General features: G+C 42.2%; 1 protein-coding gene across 9 annotated transcripts in view; it reads right to left on the bottom strand.

Moving 5' to 3' along the window:
• HUWE1 (HECT, UBA and WWE domain containing E3 ubiquitin protein ligase 1) overlaps nt 1-27,174 on the bottom strand; it is a 229,241-nt gene that overhangs the window by 84,713 nt on the left and 117,354 nt on the right. For 8 of the 9 annotated variants that reach the window (XM_089669150.1, XM_089669155.1, XM_089669153.1 and 5 more), the window contains exons 32-45: nt 26,909-27,146; nt 21,509-21,739; nt 20,929-21,051; nt 20,329-20,424; nt 19,586-19,855; nt 19,342-19,494; nt 18,656-18,783; nt 18,481-18,562; nt 17,153-17,329; nt 9,198-9,357; nt 6,453-6,811; nt 3,948-4,143; nt 1,172-1,339; nt 892-1,040 (exon numbers count right to left, since the gene is read on the bottom strand). In XM_089669150.1, the coding sequence (XP_089525276.1) occupies nt 892-1,040; nt 1,172-1,339; nt 3,948-4,143; nt 6,453-6,811; nt 9,198-9,357; nt 17,153-17,329; nt 18,481-18,562; nt 18,656-18,783; nt 19,342-19,494; nt 19,586-19,855; nt 20,329-20,424; nt 20,929-21,051; nt 21,509-21,739; nt 26,909-27,146 (2,530 nt within the window). The remainder of the gene's footprint in view (nt 1-891; nt 1,041-1,171; nt 1,340-3,947; nt 4,144-6,452; nt 6,812-9,197; nt 9,358-17,152; nt 17,330-18,480; nt 18,563-18,655; nt 18,784-19,341; nt 19,495-19,585; nt 19,856-20,328; nt 20,425-20,928; nt 21,052-21,508; nt 21,740-26,908; nt 27,147-27,174) is intronic. The other variant, XM_089669157.1, reaches the window with a different exon arrangement.

Raw genomic sequence — 27,174 nt, 5'->3', positions numbered from 1 at the left:
AAAAGGGGAGGGGGAAAAGGAGAGCAAGAGAGTTTGCATCCCAAGAAAAAGAGACACCCTCAGAGCTTATCATGCATTCCAGATATGGCTTCCTAGACATAAAGGAAGTGGAAGATTGTGCCCCCCTGAGACAGTGGAAATACCAGATAAGGGCAGGGTTTCAGAGCAAATATGATCCTTCGGGGAGTCACTGCAGAACAAACTGTGCAGGGTGTCCTCCTTACTTGATAGACATGGAGTGTGGTGCAGTGGAGAGCTTCATACTACAGCCCAAATGCACAGGGACACCCAGGGGAAAGGCTGCTACCAGCTCCAATAACCAGAGTCACCTACCAGTTCATGTACCTGGGCCAACAGGTTCACCTTCACCCATCACAGCAGGCTTGCCCTGCGGGACCTTCAGACACTTGATTTCCCTTACCACCCCTGTCCATGGGATCACTGGACCTGTACAGCACACCCCTGCCAGTGAGTTTACCTGGTAAGCTGTACCTAGGAGAGCTATGCACGCAGAAACCAGCGTCAACCAGAAGCGTTATAGGCCATCCCAGCTCTTGCATGTTGGGACCAGGTACAGTCCCTCTTGGTCTACTGGCCTTAGCCCCTAATCCTGATAAATTTCTGCCCCATCAGGGGTGTTAGGAACAAGCCAGAATATAAGGGAATTAAAGCCCACCAAAGGAATTTTCAAAAAGGGAAAAGAAAAGGAACATCCATCATCTAAGAACACTAGGTAAAAACTGAGGCTTATGCCTTTTTCAGCCAGTCTCCATTCACCTAAAGGTAGCAACATTACCTAAGTAGTCATGAATATAAAGTTCTCTGTGTCCTGAGTTGTATGATTAAGAAATATGTTAAAGCCAGTTGTGATACAAGAGCCCAGATACTTACATTTATGGCAAAGCTGCCCTGAGAATCAAAGTCACTGCCTTGTCTGGTGAGATCTCTGTACTGCTGAAAAACTTCATCACCCATATCTTGGAGGATCTGACTGACCTCCTGGTTCATCGCAACTGGTTTCTGTTCTGTTTTTTCAGCCACTACAAGAGTAAAATAAGTATCCCATAAACCATGTAGACAGTTGAAGACTGTCAACCAAATATTGCCAAACAGCAGTAATAAAAGCATAGGATTAGAAAAGAACAAGGGGCTGATAAAACCAAAGCCGTACCTTCTTCTGGTGCATGGTAAGCTGCTAGTGCATTTAGCATGTCATAAATAACCTCCTTTATAGTATCCGAGATGATAGGAAGAGTAGAGGGTTTAACAGGTGTGGTCTTCACCAGCTGAACTGCATTAGGGCCTTTAATACGAAGGTTCTCAAACTCATCATCAGAGGCTGAAAAACACAAAGAAAAATCTGAATTTATACATACATTAAAAAAATGATCAGAATTCAGGTTTTAAACATCAGTATATCATGAAAGCTACTCAAAAGCTAAAAATAAATAAATTTTATGTTGCAATGGTAACTACTGCAATATCTAGTTGAGTGCCCAAAAATTTTAACAGAACATTTTGTACTCACTGTAAAAATATTTTTACTGCCAAGTTCACTGGGGACAAAAACTCTAAAGCATAGGCCAGGCATCATTAAATGGTGGAAAGTAGTCTGTATCTGGACAGAGACACTGTTCTACCAGGACTGCTGCAGTTGCACTTCATTTTCCCCTCTAGCCGCTGTTGCGGCTATCCTCACAGCAGAAAGTACTTTAGGAGGCAGGACAGTTTTGGACAGAGGGTGGAAGCTGCGTGCGTGAACTTTTCCTATTAACCAACTGGCGAATGGTTGCTAGTAAACAGGGCAGTCCTAACAACCATTTACCAGGTTAGCATGAAATGTTGAGCAGCTCCCACCCTCCATCCAGACCAGCGGTGCCTCCCGGCCTCTGTAAGGTTGGACTGTGAAAGGGGCTAGGAAATTGCTGTAAAGGAGCGGAAGAAGACAGGGGTGATGTGAAAGGAGCTGAGCAAACTAGCGTGAAGGATGTGGTGGCTGATGTGGAAGAGGGCTAAGGACACTACAATGAAAGGGGTTGTGATGTAAACGGGGGCTGAGAACATTACCACTGGGGGAGATTTGAGGTTCTGCAAGAGGCTGTTTAATGCTCTTGGCTCCCTTTTACTTGTGGGATGTCCCGTGGTTGCATTGGTGAAGTTGTGTACTCAGTGAGCAATTGCCCATGGAAGGACAAAGCTCCTTCCCCTCATACGCCATTTTTCTCTTTTGGACTGTTTGCGACAACTAAGCAAGTGTGAGATGGTAAAGCCACTAGACGACTGGCCTCCAGTTTTCTTTGTGCCTAATGTTCATTTCTACAGTAGATGGAAGTATAATCCTAGGTTGCTGATGTCAAGGTATGACCTTCGATAGGCTCCAAAAAAGAATTTTACGGTGAGTACAAAAATCATATTTTCAATGTTTTTGAACATTCATGAATTGCAATTGTTTTTAGCTGTTGGGACAAATATGTAACCATATGAATTTCAAATGGTTTTAGCTGTTGGACCACATTTCAGCATTAATATTTGAAAAAGTATACCAAGGTCTGGTTCTATGTAATTTTGTAGATGGTTTTAAATATCCTAAAGGAAACCTCTGCAGAGGAAAACATGGAAGTTGTTATTACTGACCTGTTTTTTTTGCCAGAAAAACAGCTGACAGTCACCAAGCTGGAATAAGTATGCAACCAATGAAGGCAGATTTAAGTCTCCAGACTTCTTGTAGGTGAGTCACACAAAGCCATTGGATCAGCAAGTCAACTAGCATTTTAGGATGGAGAGATCAACAATGGCTGTTTCTGCATTTCTCTCAGCATGCTTTTGCTTGTGCAAAGCATTAACCACTTCCAGTCTGGACACTTTCACCCCCTTCCTGTCCAGGCCAATTTTCAGCTTTCAGTGCTATCACACTTTGAATGACAATTGCGCAGTCATGCAACACTGTACCCATATGAATTTAGCATTTTTTTTGAGACAGTTAAAGCTTTATTTTGGTGGTATTTATTCACCACTGGGATTTTTATTTTTTTTTTGCTACGTAAATGAAAAAGACCAAAAATTTTGAAAAAAGTGTTTTTCTTATAAAATTTTGCAAATAAATAGTATTTCATCATAAATCTTGGCCAAACTTTATTCCGTTATCTTTTTAGTAAAAAAATAAATAAAAAATATAGAAACCCAAATTAGTTTATAATCAAAAATTATAATTTTTAAACTTTTTTATATTATTTATGTTTTTGTTTTTTTACATACTGTCACCCTAGCAGTACAGTGTCACCATGGCAACACTGTACTACTTGTGGAGGGTGATGATTTTTTTACACTGATTGCTGTTACACCCATAAAATCTGTAAAAGCAATAATTTCTCCTCTCTAGCTGCATTCTTGCAGCCATTGAGAACTACTGTGTGAGCTGTGATTGGTGTTGAGAATAGCCTTGTACCATGTGACCTCTGTGATCATTCACAGATTTCACACCTAGTAAGCAATGATGTCAGAAGTGTTATCTTGCTTACTACACTGCATGTGATCACTGATTGGCCAATCAGTGATCACATGATCGGGACCTTGCACAGAGGTCCCGTCCGACGATCGGTATTCCACTGTGTCTGGAGGATACAGCGGGCACAGGATCGAGGTTCTGCACGCTCCCAGGAAGCACGCACAAGCAGGGTGCGGGGAGGCCGTTTATAAACGGCCACCCGACCCTGCACTGCCACCATCTGGCCGTTTATATACATGGGCCGGACGGGAGGTGGTTAAGAAATACGGAACCAGACTTTAAACTGATTAGAATCATGTCTCTTTAGGAAAAGTAAAGCAACATATAGAAGGAAGGTGTCTTCTTACAGTCAAACCTCTAATAAGCCACCATGTCCAACGAGCAATAAGAAGAAGTGGGGAAAAAAAATACTTTTTTTGTATTTTATACTGAAAGTACTTACCAGTTCCTGAACCACGTGGAGCAGGAAGAGCTATCCGAATGCAGTTGTTTGCAACCTCAGTAAAGATGTCTGGGTTTCGACAGGCCGCAGGGCCCAGAACTCTGAGAATGTAGTTAATCTCTCGGGACCCCAAGCTTCCAGACACTACACCTGAGGTAGTGCTACCAGCACCACTGGTAGCTGCAGACCGAACAACCTTAAAAAAAAAAAAAAAATTAAAAGCAAGTCATTCGCATTTACCTTTAGCCAACCATATGGACGAAAAAGTCAAGCAGCAGAAATATGCACTGAGAGAAATATGGAGGCTACAGACCTCCTTTTAAATTTCTAAATGCTAGCTGCTTGAATGCCTTCATGACTTCCTTAGCATTAGACCTCAGAAAACACATGCATCGCTAAAAGCTCATCTGATTAATATCTTTACATAGCTAAGTTGCCTGATTCCTTCTACATTGAATTGCATTATAACTGTACTGTCTGCACTCATGTTGTAAACTGCTGGAGCTATACAAATCCTGTAAATACTAGCGCTAATTGGCACTAAGGTGACACAGTTGTGGTCAGGTCAGTGAATCAGTAAAAAAACAAAAAAACAAAACAAAAACAGCATTTTTTTTTTTGTTAAATGCTACCCGATTCTTTTTTTTTCTTTGGAAAAGGGATCAGGAATAGCAGCCTTAACATTTTATTTATTTTTTAAATACATCAGATTTTGTACCCACCTCATCCTAAGATATATCTTTCAGTGACTACACAAAACAAAGAAATGGTGTCTAGCAGTTGACTCCAGACCACAATGGCAGAGCAAACAACTGCTAGGGCACATAACCAATAACCATTAGCTTAGCTGTCCCACAGGAAAGAAGTTAAGCCATGAATTTCTATTAAGTTAGCTACAAACTAAACAGAAATGTTTCTATGAGTGTATACTGGGGGACACCGCATACCTCTGGTATATATCCTGCCTCTAGAAGGTTGAACACCAAGCTAAAGCAAGACAGCGCTCTTCCTCTTGTGAGCTATATGCCTATGCCCAAACAGTAAGAGCTCGGGTTTATTTGTCCAGCAGAAAAGACATTTCCCAGTTTCTGCTAGTACGTCATGAAGAGTGAAGGAGTTTGCAAAAAATGTATGATTTCTGGACTCCAGCATTTCCCTCTGGCTACAAGCAGATTCACATCAAACCCCTAAAACCAAGGATTCGTTACCAGGGTCACTACTAAACCAAGGATTCGTTACCAGGGTCACTACTAAACCAAGGATAAGTTACCAGGGTCACTACTACTTTGCCACATTTTGCGTGCAAAAGACATTTTTCTGTAGGTTTGATTCCCTGTTAGTCTTGAAAGCCGCCCACAAAGGTTCTGCGGCATCCATGGCCATAATCAGTCACTGGACTCGCCAGACCATTTTATTGTTGTTGTTGTTATTATTATTATACAGGATTTATATAGCGCCAACAGTTTGCTCAGCGCTTTACAATATAACGGGAGACAATACAGCAACAATACAGTTTAATACAAGAGGGATAGGAAGGCCCTGTTCTTTGGAGGTTACAATCTAATATATATACCACTGGTAGGGGTATGCACTTTGCAGTCAGTACATTCTGGGCTGTTCTTCACCTTTGTCAGGTTTGCAAAGCAGCCCTGGGTTCTCAGTGCATAATATTATATATCTGGCTAAAGCCAGTTCTGGACAAAAGATTTTACAGACTACTGGCCAATATCAATCTGAATTGCATTCCTTTTTTCCAGTAAATCATGGAGGGGGCACAGATGACATCCACCTATCCTGATTTTGGGCCTGAACTGTGAACAGTTTTTTTTGCTTTTTAATCTGTCTTTTTCTGTGTACCACTTTCACCAATGCTTTTTATGCCTAAGCTGTAAAGCAGACCCTCAGGGCTCTCGATCTGGTGTGCAAGCATGCACCAGCACATCATTATGGCACATTTACATCCCATTGTGCCCTCCACCAGTGATAAATCATCTGCACACCCCCTTGTCACATCGCCGCTGACATCTCTAGGTTTTTTTTCTGGGTACAGAGTCTTCAGTTTTTTCAATTGGGCTAAAACAACTTTCACACATCAGCTCAGGGACTACTTTGTCTCAGCACCCATGGCAGACTGTGGCTCCAAGTAGGATTACATGTAAAATGCTAGCAGGCAGAGAAGAAGCTTTTAGGTAAGGAGACATATAGTCTCTTCTGCCACTATAAAAATTACTTGCCAACAGTTTAAAAAAAAACAAAAACAAAAAAAACACAAAAAGAAAAAAGGTTCAATACCCTACAGCTTTTGCTTAGTTTCCAAATTCCTACAGAACCTATACCAACATTTACTATGCGCCTACCAATAAACTGCTGTCAAAACATTTGCAAAAATTCTGCACAGAATCAAAGTACTCTGAAATAACTTTCTCCTGAAATTGCTGCACTGATTTAAAAATCAGGCAAAATTGCTGCAGTGGAAAGATGTTAGATTTGTAAATAAACATTTACCTTCTCCATAGTGTGCTGCAGTGTGCATGGATCCTCTATGATATGCCTGAAAAGAAGGGTAACTAATGGAGTGAAACCATTAAAGCCAGAGCTCTGAGTCAAGCTCAGGATCATGCGTGTGCTCTTCAGCTCGGCGAACATCATGGCATATTTGTGGTCACGGGTAAGGCGCAGACACAGTCGAAGAGTAGCATGCAAGGTGTCCGGATCCACAGGAACACCAAGCATGCTGACACATGACCTGATCAGCACAGTCACCATCTCTTCTGTCAGGCCTTGAATAACTATGTCTCCAACTTTGGGCTCATCGGTGGGCGACTCTTTTTCCTGAGTAGTATTTTCAGGAGCAGGAGCTGAATCTAGTTTGAAAAAAAAAGAAAAAAAAAGAAAAAAAAGAGAAAAAAAGATTTTTGGTACAACCCAAGTTAAAAACAGGTGCTCTAAAATACATTAAAGGAATTCTATGAACACAATACGCTTTTTGTCATTTTATAACATGAGCATTGTAATCGCAATACAAACAATAGTTATAATTGACAATCCAATATACGTTACAGGGGTGTGGAAATTTTTGAAAAAAACTACTTGTCCAGGGACTAAATCAGGGCCCCAATCTACTTGTCCCTCATGACAGTCTACTTGTTCAGATTAAAAAAAAAAAAAAAAAAAAAAATTTAACCAAAACCGTATTTAAATCGGAGGTGATTTTAGGAATGTCTGGGGCTTTTAAAAACAAAAGCAGCTTTATGGCAACTTAAACATGTAATATTTTTAACATTGCGATGCTTATCTTCTCCTCCTCCCTGTCTCCAGCACCGCACCTGGGGACTAGCAGGGAGGAGAGAGACCTTGCAGTGTAATGAGCACCGATTGGCTGTTCATCAGGAAAGGGTGGGTCAGGGCTTATACTTTATCCCTTTCGCTGCCAGAGCCGTTTTTGTATTTTCGCTGCCATGTTTAAAAAAATAATTTTAGGCCTGAAGATTACATAAAACCCCCAAACATATTTTCTGAAAGCAGAGACCCTAGAGAATAAAATGGTTGCATGATATTACCGCAAAATTTCAGTAAATAATACAAGAAAGTAAATTTTAGGGTACAAAAAAAACCCAATAAATTGCCTTTTTTTTTTTTTAAATATAAAAGATTAGGTTGCAGCGAGTAAACAGATATCCAACTTGTGCAACCTTAATTTTGTGCGCGCTCGTGAAATGGTGACGAACTTCAGTACCCGATGTTTTCTATAGGTCGACACTTTTAAAGCTCTTTTTGGTCAACAGTTAAGCTCTACGGAGAAGGTCTGGTGCTAGACTTACTACTCTCATTCTGGTGTGTGCGGCGGTATGTAACATGTGTAACGCAATCAACGGTTTCATGAGTAAGCACCCCAGCGTGTGCTTTTATGTTTGTACGTGCGTATAAGTGGGGGCCTCATTTTTTTTGGGGGGTGGGTGAATGGTATGTGCTTGGGTGTAACTTTCATTTTTTACAATAAAAAACTTATTTTTTTACTTTTTTCAATCACATAGGGGACAAGGAACTACATGTCCCAGGCATCGGGCGATAGTAAGCCAACATCCCTGCGTTGGCTTACTTGAAAAAATCTCCTTTCATGTTGTGAGTGCTGCCAGTCATTTCTTTCCACATCTGCCTGGATTTTTTGCATGCTTTTCAGCATCTCCTTTGCAGTTTATTTTGAGTTTCTAAGAACTACATATCTCATGGTACTTGGTATGAATCTGCCTTCTGAAACTACTCTGTCCTCACTGCACGGCTGTAGTTCAGAAGGCAGGCTCAGTGAAATGTGTGACACTGCAGTGCACATTCACAGGGCACAGTGAATACATGTCACAGAAGTCGAGATTAGAAATAAATGAAATACAATATGAAAAAATATATGAATTCACAATTTAACTACAAAAACACATTTACTGAATAGAGAATATTGAACAAGAAATTTTGTGGACTTCGGGCCTTAGTGTGAGATTTTAATAAATGTTAGAATTACCAGTGTTAACTTTTGATAGACTGGCATAAAACTTAGCTCAGTGTAAAATGTACACTTTTTAATGGTCTATGTCCCCAGGGACAAAAAATACTTTAGGGTACTGCTTAGGTGTAATAAACATTTCAAAATTCTCCCTAAAACCTGTTATCTATGGTCAAATTTTAAAATCATATTTCCGTGTTGAATGTCAATTATTTCAAGCATACTTTTATTCATCTGAATGATCTTTTTTGAAAATGTACTTTTTAAAACCTCACACACATTTACATTCTTGAATTTTGTGGCACATTTGCTATGCCCTGTAAATAGGCACTGCCTGTCTGAACTACAGGAGGAAAAGTCAGTACCAGAAACCCACTACATGATATCTGCCTCCAGGCAGAAAAGTATCATGGAATAAGTAGCCCTCATAAACCAAAGTAAACTGAAGGAATGAGAAGAGAAGCCATAAGAAATTCAAGGAATATAGAAAGTTGTTGAAAGATCGGCAGCAGGCAGAAAGAATGACAACATGAAAGGAGTCTTTTCAAGAAAGCTTATATCCGATTGTTAAGAAGGGGAAAAAAAAAATCCTTTGTATTGCTAATACAATGCTGATGTTATGATACTAAAGTCTATGTGGTGACTATAGATTTACTTTAAGTGAAAGAAAGAATAGGTCAAATATCTCTAAATTTTGTACAGCAACTTGTCCCTTACAAATAGCAATAGAAAAAAAAAAAAATACCAGCACATACCAGCCAATTTCTCCTCCTTTTGCTTGATGTCAGTTTCTTTGCCTTCTTCCAAAGTCTTCTCCAGTTCTTGGCCATTTCCGTTTTTGCCACCTTTGATTAGACGTGGAACGCGCAACAAAGTAAGCATTACCGGACGTCTATTTCCAGTTTCTTCATTTACCTATGGAAAATACACATCTTACCCACACTGTTCTACATAAGATACCATGTTCCATTGTTACAGTACATATAAAATTAGCAAGTTAAACTTACCTGTAAATCCCTCATCAAGGAGTACATCATAGGACTGATATTCCTAGACCGTGGGCTATGTGCCACGACCATCAGGTGACTGGACAAAGCTTTTGAGGGTCGACCCCTGGGCCCCACCCCATAAACCCGTGAGTCCTCAGTGTTGTAGAAATCAAAGCACAGTAACCCAGGAATACAAGAGAGGGTGGCCTCCGTCCTGAACACCAAGATATAGAGTTTTCAGGCAAGTCAAAATTCCTCTTTTAATCATATTGTACAGATATAGGTTCAGTATTTATAGACCCTGAAATGTCCTCAAGAATTGAATGAGAAGTGTGGGCAACAATTAGGCAAACAGATGTGCCAATAGGCCCAATAAAAGTAAATAGAACCAACTTCACATTGCCACTACAAAAACCCTGTGACCAACAGCTGCATCCGCAGAAAACTGGATGTCCACCTGATAGAACTTTGAAAAGGTATGAACAGGTGACACAGTGGTGGCTTTACAAAGCTGGCCAACAGAGGCTTGGTGCAGGAATGCTCAAACAACATTCACTGGCCTAGGGAGAGAGTGTGCAAAAAGGAGTTTAGTCCTTTAGAGTGTAAGCCCATGGTGATGACATGTCTTGTGCATCTAGTGATGCTGGGCTTGTTAGGTCCTAAAGACAGGACAAATAGGGAGTCCATCTTCCTGTTAGACGTGGTTGCTTTGAAGTAGACTGTTGTCTCTGACTACATCCAGGCCATATAAAGCAATTAGTAGGGCAGAAAGGTGGAAGGACTACATCTTCATTACAGTGGAAGACCAATACCACCTTGGGCATATTAGTCTGTGAAGAGCGAGGAAATGCTCCTCACAAAACAACCACTAAGCTCAGAGACATGCCAGATAGATCTGATAGCAACCAGGAATGTCAGTTTGCAGGAACGATCTAAGGGCATTTCCCTGATGGGATCAAAGAAGGTTTGTGCAGGGCAGAGAGAAGACGACCGAAGTCCCAAGGATGCACAGGGTGCTGAAAGGGAGGGCCTAAACAGAGATACACCTTGAATAAAAGTTTTGACAAGGGAGAGCAAAAGCAGAGGCTTTTGAAAAAGAATGGACTAAAGTGCCCCTGTTCACAGCAGGCAAAGGAGGATTTCCAGGTAAGACACAGGACTCTTTCAGCAAAAGGTTGTCCAGGTATCCCATGATATGGATGCCCTGAGATCTCAGCAGGGCCAGAATCAGAGCCAGCACTTTTATGAAGACTCCTAGTGCAGAGGAGAACACAAAAGCAGGGAGGCAAAAGTGCTGGTTTCCCACAGCAAATCGTATAAAAAGTGTTGGTATGCAGAAAAGATGGGAATATGAAAACCGGCATCTTAGATGTTCACTGATGCCAGAAATTTCCACAGTCTGAGAGAAGTGATGACAAATCTTTCAGACTCCATGCCAAATCTGGGGGCACGCAGGTATTGTTTAGGAACTTTGGGTTCAAAATGGGACACAAGTTTTGGAACCAAATAGGAGTAAAACCCCTTGACTCAAGGCAACTGGCAAAATCTGTCTGAGAAAGTTGTCAGACTGGAGGATATTTAAGGGCTGACAAGAATAGAAACGCTTATTCTGTGGAAATGACAGATCAAAGCCAGCAGTCTGGGGCATCTCTGATACAGGTTGGCGCAATTGCCAACAGATATCCCCCAACTGCCTCTCCCACTCCAGGGGAGGGTGAGGGCATCCATTCATTCTGAGAATGGCTTAAAGGTAGGCTTGAAGTCGATTCTCGCTAGCAGCTGTTCATTTAAATGAAGCTTTACACAATAAGTTTAGATAACAGTCTGTCCAAGAAATACTGAAAGAAGCTGGTTAGCATTTATGGGGATCTTCCGGAACAAAAACAATCTTTTTGAAAGAAACAGTGGCTTAAAAACAGACCCCCAGAGAGTGAATTACATCCAGACAATAGAGTGGAGAACGTCCTGGTTGAAGTAAAAGGACAAAACCACCTTAGGAAGTTAGTTCTGGATCTCAACTCCACCCCATGTACTTTATCAAGACCAGAAAAGGTTCTTTACAAGAAAGACTGCCAGCTCAGACACTCACCTTGCAGCGGTGATGGCTACAAGAAACACAACCTTAAAAGATAAGACTGTCGAAACATCTCCTATTCAGGGAATAAGAAGCCAAGAGTCTCAGGGAGACACCCTGAAAAAAAGGAAAGGGAAGGGGAAGCCAAAGGTCTCTGGAAAAAAATAGCAAGAGCAGAGACCTGCCCCCTAATGGTGCTTAGGCCCAAACCCAGATCTAGGACGGAATGGGCTCATTCCACACAAGATTTCCTGGGGTGAAGGCCTCACATCTGCACCAAGCGCAGTATGCCTTCCATATAAGGTGATAGACCTTGAGAGTAGTAGATTTTGTGGCTTTAAAATTGTGGGAATAACAGATTCACAGATGCTCTAGACCTTTGTCACTTGGCCTCCAACAGCCATGTTGTTAAGCCAGTGAACACGTGACAGGATGGTGAATTGTTCCTTGACAGAATAGCCAGACGATCTGGAAGAGCCCAAAGATTGTCTGCCAGGAGGTCTTATGTCAGAGTACATCTGCCTGGGCCAATCAGGCTCTTTGAGGACCACCAGAATGTATTCCATCTCAATCCTGTGAAGCAGATGAGGAAGGCTTTTTGTGGCAAAAAAGAAATCAGGGTACACCAATTTCCACCAAGCCACCACAGCATCCCTTTCTTCTGCTAAAGGAAGCCTTTAACTGAAGACAAACATATGCAGTTTGTCACGGTTAGGGGAGAATAGATGTAGACCTGGCTTCCTGGTTCAATGACAAAGGTCCTGGTACATCTCTGGGTATAGGGACCACTCTCCTGCCAATTGTCCATGCCTGGGACATAAACTGCAGACACGGCTAGAATGTGAAATTCTAGACAGAACAGAATCCACTGTAACTCTCCTGCCAAGGCAAGACTTCCTTCCTGATGGTTGATGTATGCCATTGCCATGGCTTTATCGACTGAAACCAGAAGGGATGACCCTCCACTCCAGTGCTGTAGAGACAGCCAAAGCGTCAGAAATTTCAGAAAAGGAGAGGAGGTGGGGGCATGGGGAGTGGGTTATACCTTACTGCTTTGTGTTGCTCGAGTCTCTGCACTGGCAGAGACCCTAGGACTTCGTCCCAACCAGGCAGCCGAGCTTCCGTTGTGAGAATCCTTCAAAAGCTGGGAAGGAAGGACTTCCGGTTCCAGAGACAAATCCTAATCCACCAGGACAAGGACAACCTGGTCCTCATCAGCAGATGAGACATAACAGAATGCTGCATTGTAGGGGTCTGTGCCCACCTCAAACAAGGCAGCCATCAGCTCCAGAATACGTGCAGAAACAGTCAGGCAACTCCTGCACTTCAGAGTAGGAGTCTGGGAGCAGAGTTTGATATTTCACGTGAGAAAAACTTTAGCTTGAGCTGTGTCTACGACTACACTCAGATATTTCAAGCAATGATTCGGTCCCAATGCTGATCTCTGAAAGATATATCCAAACTTTTGCTAGGTTTAGATCAGCTTTTCTCAACATTTTTTAACATGTAGAAACCCTTGAAATAGTTTTCAGGGAACACCTCCAATTACTACATAGCTCATGGTATATTAGCATAATATTCACTGTGAATAATGCTCCATACATTTGTAGTCTGGGGTAAGCATGCCTCCTGAAAGATAACTAAAGATCACTGGGGTCAGTGGTTACTCATCTGAGGGACAGAAACTGCTCACTGCTCAAGAACCCCTAGCAACCTCTGGAGGAACACTGGTTGAGAAAAGCTGGTCTACATTGTCAGGGCTACATTGTTTGCTGGAACCTGTGTAGACCGTTTGCTCAGTTGAAGTAAAACTGAAACAACAAGGAACTGAGGCATTGGTATCCTAATCCATAAGGGCTATCTATATGCTAATCTGTGCGATGACACAAAGGTTTGTAGCAAGGAGGAGGGGGCTGGGAGTGAAACCCTAGCTTGGAGCCCCTGGAAAAAAACTCTTCCAGCAGCCAAGCATCTGAGATGCACACTGTCCAAGTGTCCGTAAAGGTTGACAGACATTCCCCCAACCTCCACACTTTGGAAAGTGGGGACTTGCCTTAATGCCAAACAATTGTTTGAGGGCTTGGTAGACTTGGGAGATCAAAAGTGTTGAGTAAATTGGGGTCCAGGCTTGGGTGAGGACTTGGCCGCCACAGAGTAATGAAACAGATATTTCTTAACCTCCAGCTGCGGAAGATGGGTGCCCTTGCCGCATGTAGCATCCATTATAATGGAAGAGACCTGGAGAGACACAGTCTCTCGATAGCCATGAAGAAAAAAAAAAAAGGGGGAGGGCTACAGCCATTTGCTTTAAAATGTTCCATGACAAAGGGATCCATGGCATTAGTGATCAGTTCCCTTCTGATAGCCTCAGGCAGGCCGTTTATCGGCTGAATTTTCAGGGGTGGGGGATTGGGGCTTCACTCACTAGGTAAATTTTATCCAGTTCTTAAGGAATGCTGGCTGATGGGAAACAGCGTCAGCGACATGCTGCCCAGCCAATAAAAGCTCTTCTTTCACCCCGTGAAATTGGTGGAGAGTAAGAAATTCATAGGTGCCCAGCGATGCAACGAGGAAGCTGCTGCTGCTCAGCCTGCCTACTAAAAAACTGAATCTTCAGAGAGAGGGCAAGCACAAAGCAAATGCCAGTGACTCAACCTGTCAAGTGTACTGTGGATAATTTGTTACCAAGAGGGGTCTGGAAAGTGCCTACAGCAGAGCCCAGTGCCCAAAATACACTTCCAGGATAGCCTTGCGACATCCAGTACAGTGAAGTCTGGGTAAGGCAATCCAAAGTAAAAGCTGAGGAAATGCAGAGTCTGGATAGCTGCCACTTTAGAGACCAACTCAAGCAGCAATGTAAAGAATAATCTTGACTGCACAGATTAAAAAAAAAAGAAAGAAAAGCTAGAACAAAAATAAGACATTTCTCAGCAGAACTGAAGACGCACTATTAAAAAAAAGGAGAATGCTAGTGGTAGGAGGGGTTATCCTTGGCTGGGCTATATTTTTATTTGGTTTACCAGTGTCCAATCCTCCAGTAGAGGAGCAGTATAACCCAGCAGTTAATGACTTCCTGTTTCCCTCAGTGTCTAAGAAAAGCATTTGCCACTTTAGAAGTGTTCATATTCTATTTTCATAGAATATTAGGCCTCGCTCACACAGAGAAAACGATCTCTTATCCCCCCCTGCAAGGCCATGTTTACCCGCATGGGAATGCACAGGTGTTTTATGCATCCCTGTGCAAGCAGTTTTATTGATGAAATTATGGACAAAGCCGCTGTGTGCCAATAGGGCATAGCTGTGAGTGTGTGCCCCAGAACTCACATGAATGATATATCAGCTGTGTCCGTGGAACCGTTGTGTCCCAACATTAATGGGACTTCCTGAACAGGAATGCACAAACATCTGTTTGCATACTATATGGTATACCTACATTCTAGTACATCCTGTGTGAAAGAGGCCTTACATTGGAATAAATGCAAAGTAGAACTACCGTATCCCATCTAAATAAAATGTGATGCAGCACTTCAGTGCTTCTGAACTTTTAGCTTTCTTAGTCCCCCTGCAAAGTTGCTTCCTATGATGTTGCTCTAACAAACCTGTCCTGCTCCTGAATTTAGAGCACTGCCATTCTCATGTAGGTTGTGCTGGCATCACAGTGGAATGCAAAGATGTAGAGGTTGTGGCCATCAGCATTGCAGCCTAGTGTGGCCCACTGCCTTCTGGATTGACAACACTTCCTTGTTGCTGAAATTCTTTGTTTACTTTACAAAAGGCTTGTGCATCACATAATACCTTTTTTTGGTACTTGTTTTGATTTTCATACAGGAGCCTTTAGTTGTACTTTTTTTTTCAAACCATGACCAAAAGAAATGCACTCCTCTTTGATGTGCACTGTTTAGTTCACATTAGTCTTCCTTTTTTATCCAATGGACAAAACCTCAAATTTGGTCTCATCAGAACACATACTCTTCATAAAGCTGACTTCAGAGTGTCTTAAGCTGGCCATACATGAACCAAAATTCAGCGGATCAGCAGGAACCAGCTGAGTTTCGATTCACATATGGGCACTGTGGTTGTACAGAAGTTGATCTACTGATCATCTCCTGTACAACCGCTCTGTCAGATTTTCCCTGCTCAGTCTATAGCCTGCAACACTGATCGGTGTATCCTGATAGCGGAGTGCATTCCTGCTGTCAAGATACAATAGCTTAGCAGGGAAGGCTCCGCCCATCCACACTGAGTGTGTAGATTGGAAAATTGAGTGTTTTTTTTTCACTCAACCAGCAAGGCTGCCTTAGATGCCTTCTGGCAAACTGAAGATGGTAAGCTTTCAACTGGACCATATGCTTTCTATTTTTTTTTACTTTTTGTTTATGAATAACTAATATCTTTCTGAATATAGTGACATGGGAATCTTGCAAAAGTTGTCTATAAAGATAAATACAAAGAAAAAAAATGAGTGCTTCAAAATACAGATTTCTATAATAATTCATCTCCAAGATACGCCCCTTCCTAACCAATGACACCAAAAAGCTTCTAACTCCCACCCTGGTCATCTCCCGCCTTGACTAATGCAACTCCCTCCTCACAGGCTTACCTTTACATAGGCTACCCTACCCCCCCTCACCCACCCATCATGAATGCTGCTGCCAGGCTCATTAACCTTGCCAACTGTTCAGTGTCTGCCACCCCACTTTGCCAATCCCTCCACTGGCTTCCGCTCACTTGACAAATTACATTCAAGATACTCAAAACAACCTGTAAGGCTACGTTCACACTAGCCTTGTGTGCAGGCGGCAGAGAGGCGTTTGAGAAGCGTTTTTACCGCTTCCCAAACGCCTCTGCCAATTCTGCACATTACAGCACATGGTGCTGTTCTAACGGGAGCGTTTGCGTCGCGGCAAAACTGACGCCTCTGGTCGAGTCAGGAGGCTTTGAAGCCTCCTATTCTCGTCTATGGTGCCGCTCCGCAAACGCCCGGCCGGCGTTTGCGGTGCGGTTGCGACGCGGTTGCGGGGCATTTGCGGAGCGGTAACACCACTCAAACTGCATTGTAGGCGTTTGTGGGGCGTTATTAACGCTCGGCAAACGCCTAGCAACCGCCGCTAAACCGCGCATGTGGCGTTTGCGGAGCGTTAAAAACGCTCCACAAAACGCCGGACCAACGCTTGCCAAACGCTATAGGGGCGTTTGGCAAGCGTTGGCAAAACAGCCAAATGTGAACGAGCCCTTAAGCTATCTCATCCACAACCAGAACTCAGCCCCCAGCTAAGTCACTAATCTTGTCTAAAAATACCAAACAAATCATTCTCTTCGTTCCTTCGAAGGCCTCCTGCTCTTTAGTCACCGCCTCCCATGCTTGACATCAGGATTTCTCCAGAGCTCCTCCCACCTTCTGGAACTCCTTTCCCCAATGTGTCCGACTATCTGCTACTCTGTCCACTTTTAGACGATCCCTAAAAATGCATCTCTTCAGAGAGGCCTGCTTTGCCCTTACCTAACTGTACATGTATTTTCTCCTTCAGCCCAAACTATTACACTTAAGCATAAAAAAAAAAAGGATATATTTGCTATAACCAGCTCAGTAATTAAAATAAAAAACACAGGGATACACCAATCAATAGAACATTTAAAAAAAGGCTACCTGAACCATAGTGGTGAACTGTACAGTGTATCTTCGGCGGCCGGCTGTAAAACGCACACAAGTCTCCCCAGCTTTCCATGCTGCATCAATAGTGCTGTTGTTACTAGCACTATAGCTACACCAACGTCCTGATCGGTCATCAAACCAACGCCAGTTGTTACCATTTGATTGCAGATACTAAAAGAGGAAATAAGATAAATATTGCATTTCTGTTAACTGAGGAGAAAAAAGAAAAAAAAAAAAAGTATTTTATCCTACCAGAAAGCTATCATCCCCACATTAAGATAACAGGATTGGTCACTGAAGACACCTTTGCAAGTGTCATTAGGATTGCTAATGCTGTAAAATCCTTAATTTGTAATACACATTAAAAGATAAATTTAACTTTTTAAAAAAAAATAAACATTTTTTGCAGGTAAAAAAAAAATTAAAGATATGTGCATGCGTTTTTTTCTTTTTTTTATTAGACCGTAAAGCATTGTACCCACGATCAGTAAATCATGAGTGCAATGCCAGGCTCCTGCAATACTGTAAGTGTAGCTGTCTATCCGTATCTCGTACAGGCAGGCAGTTACTGAATGGAAGGTCGAATCAATGAACTATTAGAGCGCTCACCAGCACCCAGGCAGTTCATCGAGAACTACCAGCCATCAACTGCAATGGCTGACTGTACTTGTAGTTCTCTCATTCACAGAACTGTGAATAAAATGATGTTGTCGGATGCATTTTTTAAAAATTGTGACAGCAAGTGCAGGGAGAAGATCCCTGGCCTGCTGTCACAACGGGAGCTCAGAGGAAGGTGCGAGGGCTGCTTATTTAGGAACATGGTAATCCCTGAATATGGTTATAACATGAAAGGTGAACGTATCCTTTATGAAAGCAATAGGAGTACCATGCAAGAGTATGAAAATAATTCCTCTTCTAGGCACCAATAGTTTTCACCTTACAGCTGACACTTGTCCACAGACAGGGAACAAACACGTACAGAACAAAGTTAATGGAAATCTTCATGTGACGAAGGGAAAGACAGTATCTCCATTATTTTGACCTTTGGAAGAAGAAAGCTTATGTCCCAGAGAATAACTTCAACCTCATGAAAAATGGTGAATGGACAGCAGAAAGCAAAATACATATCCCATGACTGCTAACAAAAGGATTGAGGGTAGAGAGGACAAAATTTAATATTGAGAGGAAACTCAATGGAAAAGAAAGTTTCCATTCTCCTTCAAAATGTCCTTAAAAAACACTTTGCAAAGGTCTGTACTAGAAGTCATGATTGTGAAGACACCCCACCCCTTGTAGACCCATCAAATACCATACTTGATTACCCTGTTCATCTGTACTCTCCGCTTTGAAGCAATGGAGGTCTTCTCATAGAAGTCTATTAGCAGCAGGACAGGGGTTATCCATCTGTTAGGAGAAGAATGATGTAATTAGTTGGTATAAGAAAATTTCAGATTTGCTTAGCATGAAATGCAATAAAGACTATGAAGAGAGCCTTACTTGGGTGTGTGGACCTCCTTTTGCTCCTTAGCAGCCTGCAGACAAGGCTGAACCACCTCTAGCAGTTTAATCAGGACATTAAGGATCCCACTGGACTCCACTACTCTGGCACAGGGAAGTTTCAGTTCCTAATTTAAATAAAGAAAAAGAAATGTTAAATTATGCACTGCATACTTTAGAATAAAAATAGGACAGCCTTTGTTTTGCTGAGCAAATCCCATCTTTCTCAAGACTGTGCTCAACTGAAAAAAATCAGTATGAATCAAACATTTTATCTGCTACTTCGCTGAAGTCCTCTAAGTGTCTGGAAGCTGCGCAACTAATATTATATCATTCCATATAAAACATTTACATAAAAAAAAAAAAAAGTGTGTGTGTAATATATTTAGAAGCCATGTTTATTTTATATTCATTGAATCTGAGCAGTCAACTGTGAATCAGGCATGCAAAAATTTTAGGTAAACAGCAGTTCTCTTGATTACACCGAATCTGAAACATGCACCTGGTATGAAGAGGCAAGCTGGCAGCACTAGGAGAATTGGAGGACAGCAACTTGGTAAAACACCTAATATGTTACATCAACAGCAACCACCAACAGACTTTGTCACTTCTGCTGTCAAACTTATAGATCAGTTAATAAAATATGTAACCGGAATAAAGTGCAACATATGAAAATGGATCAGCACCTCAAACAGAAGAGTCAGTAGAAGGATGCGGGTGGCCAAGTTGGATGCCTGAGGAAGAGTTGCCATCTGACTGATCCACTCCGACACGGTTTTATTGTCACTGGTTGTAAGAGGAAGAGCGGCTTTAATTAGCACATCAGCAGCTTCCCACACCTACACAAGACAAACAATGTAGTTAAATGGCTGTTTAGAGGGAAAACTTAAAATATGGTATTTATTTTTGAGGTATGGATGCGATTCTGACCTGGTTGACCACCTGCTTTAGAATCATATCTCTATAATCGGCTCCATTACGCTTGATGGCAGTCATAATTAGATCACAAACACGGTAAACTGTATCTGGTAGCTCATCCAGTAGATGGAAACAGCCAGGGAGCATTGTGTCTGTAAACCCATGCAGTTCATCTTGCTCCAGGGGTTCTGCATCTTGGAACTTCTCTAGGCACTTGGCCTCTTCCTCCTCTTGTTTCTCGCGGGCCTTGCGTTCCTCTTCCTCTTTTCGACGTGCAGTTTCCTGTAGAAAGGTAGAAATAAGGGCTCTAAAGTAAAGGAACAACCCAAGTTCTATACACAGACCCCATCTTTACCACCCCACCTCAATCTAATGGCCAAAAACACAATGCCCTAACCCATAATCTATCATCTTTAAATGTATATTATAAAACCTGTGGCTCACCATCATTGTCACCAACACAAAGAAAAACAACATCAATGCTTTATACTGGTGAGATACCTCTTTATCTTGTGACGTTTCACCAAAGGTGAAAAGAAGGGGGGCTGTGTGCGGGGGAAGATTTGGGGATACAGTGGATGGGGAGAAAAAGGGTAAGGGAAAATTGGTCAGGTGGATGGGAGAAGGAAGAGCTCAACCTTTTCTAACGCAGGCACAAAAGCCAGTGCCCTTTACACCCTGTTTACTTCTCAAGACTTGTTGAAAAGTTTCATTTGCCTAGCCCCATTAATCCCACAGCTGATCTTGTACTGTACCTCGGGCAGCTCTGCCCTCTGTTCCATAGGGATATCTTGTCCCAACGACATGGCAATGGCTCTCAGCATCTGATCTTCCTCTGACATACTCAAGTCCTGCAGAGCAACAACAGATACCCCATGTCAGCTGGGCTGCTCTGCAGAATGGGGAGGTCAGGGCATGAGAGTAAGGATGCACAGGCAATAGGAAAGACATTAAAGAGTCCAATGGGTTTGGGAAGATTGGAGCAAAAAGGTGAGAAGGGAGCTGCTACAGTTTAGCCAGGGAAACCCGTTTTGCTGTACAGGGGAAGGGAATGGTTCTTCTCTCTAACTACAGAGCCCAACCCTGACGATATTAGTCAGTGATGTTCAAAAGCAGTTTGTATTCTGTGATGTTATCCCTCACCTAACTAACATAAGACTGCTCTGTCACATGCGGATGCTTATAGGTCTGCTCTGCATTAGCAGAGTGGCACGGAAAAGCCTGCGGTAGAAAGGGGCTGGAATGGAGGACAGGGAAAACATGAGATGTGATGAGGGAACGGAAGGGAAGCAAAACTGAAGCGGACATTGATGAAAAGCCAAAAGGCTAAGGTGGCACCAGATGGCCACACTTACCCGCACGACTCCTCCAATAAGAGGAGGTGGGTGAGTGAGTAGATATTCCGTGGCTTGCTCCATAGTGCTTGTGTTGAGAAGAGCTTCCATTGCATGCTCTCGTGTGAAACCCATATCCATAAGCTGTATGGAAAAGAAAAAGGGGTTTAATAATGTGAGACGGTAAGGTCTCAAACAGTCTAATTGTAATACTAGCAATGTTATATTTTAAGATCATTTCTAGTTTAAATAGCAACCTCAGGATGGCCTGTGATCCCTTTATACAGCAAGATGAAGAGTCACCAACTAACTAGGTTGGGAAGCCGCAAATTACATTCACCTCTTGCACCACCACATGGTGCTGAAATCAACTTTAGTGAGCTCTTACAGCTACGACGACTGCAAGTACTGTAAGCAGCATTACCGAAATGATCAAAATTCAAATCTCCGAATGTAAAAAAGAAAAAAAAAAAAAAAAAAAAAAAAAAAAAAAAATAGGAAAGTGACCACACTATAGTCTATTAGTGTACCACAAATCGATCCCAAAAGAAAACAAACTTATTTAGCTTTACTTTTTAAACAATGGTAAATAAAAACTCACCTGCTGAAGTTGCTGTTGGTTTACTTGTGGCTCTCGTCTTGCTCCACTCTCATCCTGCTGCGCTCCCTCTTCTTCCCGGCTGCCTTCCCGTTCTTTACTCAAACGTTCTCGAATCACTGGCTCACCACGAAGTATATGACATAAGATAGCCAGCATAGATTCAGCCATTCGACCTCCATATACCTTTAACGGCTTTCGGTTCCACAAGTTCTTTATACAAGTGAAGGCTGCCTTTAAAAGCAAATCAAAATGTGATTGGTTGATGTAGACCGCTATTAAAACAAAAACTACATAACAAAAGACTGATCCTGATGCAATTTCTTTGCTTGTACTTAACCCTATGGATGGTTCACAACTTCGGTTTTGAACTGCTATGGTTAAGCGTACTGGATAAGGGAAAACTAAACTAATTACCTTGTTTCTCTCTCACAAACGCTTCTACTGAGTGGTACGAATGGTGGCAAATTGGTTACAGCTCTGATGTCATCTTGTACAATGCAGTACCAGTGGTCCTGTATTGTAAGCAAGGATGCTAAGGGATAGCCCACATCCCAGAAGGATCAGACAGCACCAGCTGCCAGGAGAGCATGGAGTAATGCAAGTAATCACCCTAATAGTCATCTCCTTGATAAAACCGTTAACCCTTGCAGTGTGGAAGGATACCCACTGCTAGGGTAACTGTCTATAGGCCAGAGTTTGTAAAAAAAAAAAAAAAAAAAGTAAAAAATTCTATTTCTTAGTCCAGTTTCCAGAAAGTTTATCTTCCATAGAAAGGAATGGTACCACTTTGAAAAAAACATTTGGTAAAGAAAACCACACATGAGGAAATGGGCACAAAGGCCAAGTGCTTATAGGCTACTGCTTGTATAACAGCCATATGTAGAGTAAGCTTTTACAAGGCATTTACAAAACCTTTAGCAAACTTTGTTGGGGCACTAAAGTACCATTTTGTACCAGTTTGGGAATGTTAAAAAACAAACAGAAGTACTGACTGTCACTTTAAACAAACTGGCTTCTGTTAGCTTCAGCAATAATTAAAGTGATTGCAGAATTCTCTTCTTAAAATACTGATCCTGTTATACTTATCTGCTCTGTGTAATGTTTTGTAGCCCCAAACCTTCTCTTCTGGGGTGCCTTGCTGCCGCTCTGGGCACCTCCTCCCTCCAGAATACCCCCATAGTAAGTGCTTGCTATGGGGACACTTGTGCAGGATCAATCCCAAGTTGGGCTGTGCACATCTATTGATACACAGCACAGCCCCACCTTAGTTACTTCCACACAGGATTTGATTGACAGTAGCAGGAGCCAATGGCTCCAGCTGCTGCCTCTGAGTTCCGTGAGAAGAGAGAGAAGCACCGCTGCACTTGGGCACAGAGCTGGATTGAGATCGGGCTCAGGTAAGTATTTAGGGGAGTTTTGATCATAAAAAGGCTTATCCCTTTACCAAAGAGTTAATTATAGAAAAAAACCTTTAGCACCACTTTAAAAACATTGCTGAAAGCAGACTAGCAGCTTGTTAAAGAGACAGCCAGCCATCCCATTAAAGGCACTATGAAACCTTCCTACCTGCACCTTTTGCTTTTCATCAGCACAGGATGTGCACTGATCATGTAGTTTCATGGTCTGCTTTGATGCCCCATTGACAGAGCTTGTAGTGGAGTATATTTTCACGATTTTAAAAACAGCCGGTCTCAGTGGCTCCAGCATGCCTGTGCTGGAGTTGCCGGCTGCTGGTGATAGCCAGTGCTCAGTACAAAGCCCAGGTGCTTCCAATGTTTTTATAGATCACAACACAGTGGTGATCACGTCGGGTTTGTAGTGATGTCACCACACTACTTGTCAGTATGGAGGCTAACAATTTATGCAAACTATGCACCCCCATTGTGCGCATTACAACGTAGGGCTGAAAGGGGAATAGAGCTCTCTTAACCTGCACTGCTCCCATCCGGCCATTTATGTACATGGATCGGACGGGAGCAGTGCAGGAGCGGGTGGCTGTTTATAAACATCCTCCCGCTTCCCTGCCTGTGCGTGCTCCCTGGGAGCGCATGGCACCGCGACGCCCGCTGTGTCGTCCTCCGGACACAGAACATCGATCACTGTACGGGACCTCTGTGTGAGATCCCGATCATGTGATCACTGATTGGCCAATCAGTGATCACATGAATAGTAGTAAGCAAGATGTCGCTTCTGACATTGCATACTACGTGTGAAATCTGTGAATGATCACAGAGGTCACATGGTACAGGGCTATTCACAACAGCCTTGTACCATATGACAAGCTGTGACCAATCACAGCTTGTACAGTATTGCTCAATGGCTGCAAAAATGCAGCCAGAGGAGAAATGATTGCTTTTACAGCCTTTACGGGTGTAAAAAAAAAAAACCAAACAAAAAAAATCTTCATCACTCCCCACAAGTAGTACAGTGTCACTATGGTGACACTGAACAGCTAGGATGACAGTATGTTTAAAAAAACCAAAAAAAAATGTTAAACATTTTTTTTTTAAATTGTGATTTTTGGTTAAAAACTAATTTGGGTTTTTTTTTTTTTTACTAAAAATATAGATGAATACATTTTGGCCAAGATTTATGAAGATTTGCAAAATTTTATAAAAACTTTTTTTTCAAAATGTTTGGACTTTTTCATTTATATAGCAAAAAAAAATAAAAATAAAAATCCCAGTGGTGAATAAATACCACCAAAATAATGTTTTATCTGTCTCAAAAAAATGCTAAAAAATTCATATGGGTACAGTGTTGCATGACCGCACAATTGTCATTCAAAGTGATAGCGCTGAAAGCTGAAAATTGGCCTGGACAGGAAGGGGGTGAAAGTGTCCGGACAGGAAGTGGTTAAGGGCCATTTCACATTGCTGTGCTGTGGTTTGGCTGCAGCATGGGTGTACCCACGGTTTTCATGCAGTTGTCCCACAGGTAGGCTTTCAATGAGATCATACGTTTTTGGTACGCTTTCTGAAAGCTTTCTTCACCAAAACCCTGCAAATAGGAAGTCTAAGGGAAACCGCAGGTTAACTGCACAAAAACCACAGGTACATTGCCCTGCGGCCAAACCACATCACAGCGGTGTGAAACGACTAAGTATAATGCATACACTGACTTTCAGCATTACTATTCCATGATAAATAGAAGCCACATTAAAGTGGCTGTAAACCTAGAAAACAAAACAAACGGAACATTTTATATAACGAAGCAATAAAGCACAAATTTTGCCCCTAGTATGGCAGGGAAAAAAATGCAGCCTGTCAGCTTCAAATCCTCACCATTGCTTGGTGCACAGAATTAAATCAATCTCACAAATTCTAATACATTCAAGCGCCTGTAGCTTTGATATGGCGCATGCATTGAGTGGGCTGTGCATGCACTGGGAGTACCGCAGGCTGCACTACTATGATTTATGGGGGAGTTGGCGATATCATGGCTCCGCCTCCTAAGCTCCGGCCCATGGACATACCCAAGGACTGGAGACATTTACAGGCTGTGACAGGCGATAATGAAAAAATGGTGGTACAGATATTGTGATTTTAATTTTTATACGCCAAAGTGCATTTCTTTCACAACTGAGGAGGATGGGGTTTACCAACCGCTTTACTCTGGCATCATTTTAATTGGCAGACTTTGTGGATTATATTTTGGAGTAAATTAATGGGGGAGTGAATTAAATATTACAGGAAAATTTATTTTTTTCTACATTTCTACTATTGCGATTAATTACCAATAAAAAAACAAGAAAATGATGTATCCAAATGTTCTAATAAATTAACCACTTGCCCTCCTGAGGATTTACCCCCCTTCCTGACCAGGCCATTTTCTGCATTACGGTGCTGCGTTACTTTAACTGACAATTGCGCGGTCATGCAACGCTGCACCCAAATGAAATTTGCATCCTTTTCTTTCTCCCACGAATTGAGCTTTATTTTGGTGGTATCTGATCGCCTCAGCGCTTTACAATATAAAGGGAGACAATACAGCAACAATAAAGTTCAATACAAGAGGGACAGGAGGGCCCTGCTCCTCGGAGCTTATAATCTAGGAGATAGCAGTGATTAGCGACTTATAGTGGGACTGCAAAAGTGTGGTGAGAAATCTGGCAATAATGGAAGCTGGCAGGGAAGGGCGACAGTAGTGACACTAATACAGTGATCAGATACAATACTGTACACTGTACTGACACAGGCTGGGAAGGGGTTAATATCAATGGGCAATCAAGGGGTTAATGGTGTGCCTAACAAGTGTTATGTAATATGTGCTGCTTTTACTTACAGATCTGACTGTTTTTTTCCCTGCTTTTCAGGGAAAAACAGCCATATCACAGTTTGTATAGAGTCCTGAGTGTTTGTAAACACAGTACTTTGGTCTATGATTGGCCACAGCCGATCAGCTGGTATATAGCCAAAATCATTAGCTATACCCAGCTAACCGACTAGTGCTCTGGCCAACCACAGCACAGATCAGCAGGGGGCTTGCAAATATACAGATGAAATACATGAGAGCCGTCTTAGCAGCAAAATTTATTGTATTTGTTTATTCAGTCCTAAAATGTACAAAATCTCATCAACCCACACAGCCAGGAGAGAGCCACTATTTTTTGCGTTGGTTATTACAGAGGTGTAAAACATCAACCAGCTGACTGGATAGTGGAGGAATCAGCAAGCTGATGAGGTAAACTGCTCTCTCCTCACATAGACTCGCAGCTTGTGAAAATATTTGCATGCAGCACGCTGGATTAGCTCAAAGCACTGCCCCTCACTCACCCAGTCTAAATGCTGCCACACAAGGGATTGCAAGCTGTGAATATGTCAAATTTAACTACGTACACTGTTTGAAATTAATATATATCCTATATACTATGGAGAGTTATAGCACTCAGTAAACAGCGTTTAAAACAAGCCCCTCACAGAGCTCAGTAGCTGCAGGCACTGCCCAGCAATTCATCTTCTAAGTTCATAACAGACACACTGTAGTCCAAATCTAGTTGGTTTCTTGGCAGCTTTCCAATGTACAGACACAGAATGAGCTCTTTAACACTATTGGGCTGAAAGCCACTGCTGGAAGAAGGAACATGATGAGCTAAAGCGGCTGATAAAAAACACTAGAATCGGACTTCAGTACCTTTGTTATGAACTTTGCAGATGTAGCTGCAGGCATTGTGGAGCAATTCAGCACTCATCAACGGCTTGTATTAAACTAATTTACTGCATGTTACATATATATATAAAACACATTCATGTACATAGCTTGGCCTCTGGTTTATTTTAAATTAATAATGTAGAACATTCACTTTCGTATCTTACATCTGGCGGTAAGTGCAACACCTACTATTGAACAATTTACACAACAAACCCTTACAGATATCACATGCATAATAATAGTGAATACCTTCTGAGTAACAACCAAGAATCGCAAGGCACTAAACTGAGGGAAGTTCTGTCCTCCAGGCAGCTTGGTGGGAGGTAGAGAGTGTGGCGACTCCAAAACAGTGGTAGGATTCACCATCTTTTCCACCAGCATGAGCCATGCATCCAAAAATTCCCCAGTACCATCCGGTAGGTCTGGGTGCTCCAAACCTTCAGAAACTGGTACTCTTCCACCCATAGAAAGGGCCCAGTTAAATGTTCTGAAATGGGATGTAATAGAAATAGTAA

Source organism: Staurois parvus, unplaced genomic scaffold, assembly GCF_062004578.1.
Source record: "Staurois parvus isolate SC_StPar_1 unplaced genomic scaffold, SC_StPar_1.0 ptg000068l, whole genome shotgun sequence".
Taxonomy (NCBI): Eukaryota; Metazoa; Chordata; class Amphibia; order Anura; family Ranidae; genus Staurois; species Staurois parvus.
Note: the sequence above shows the minus strand (reverse complement) of the source record. Positions and strands in the feature narration are given on the sequence as shown.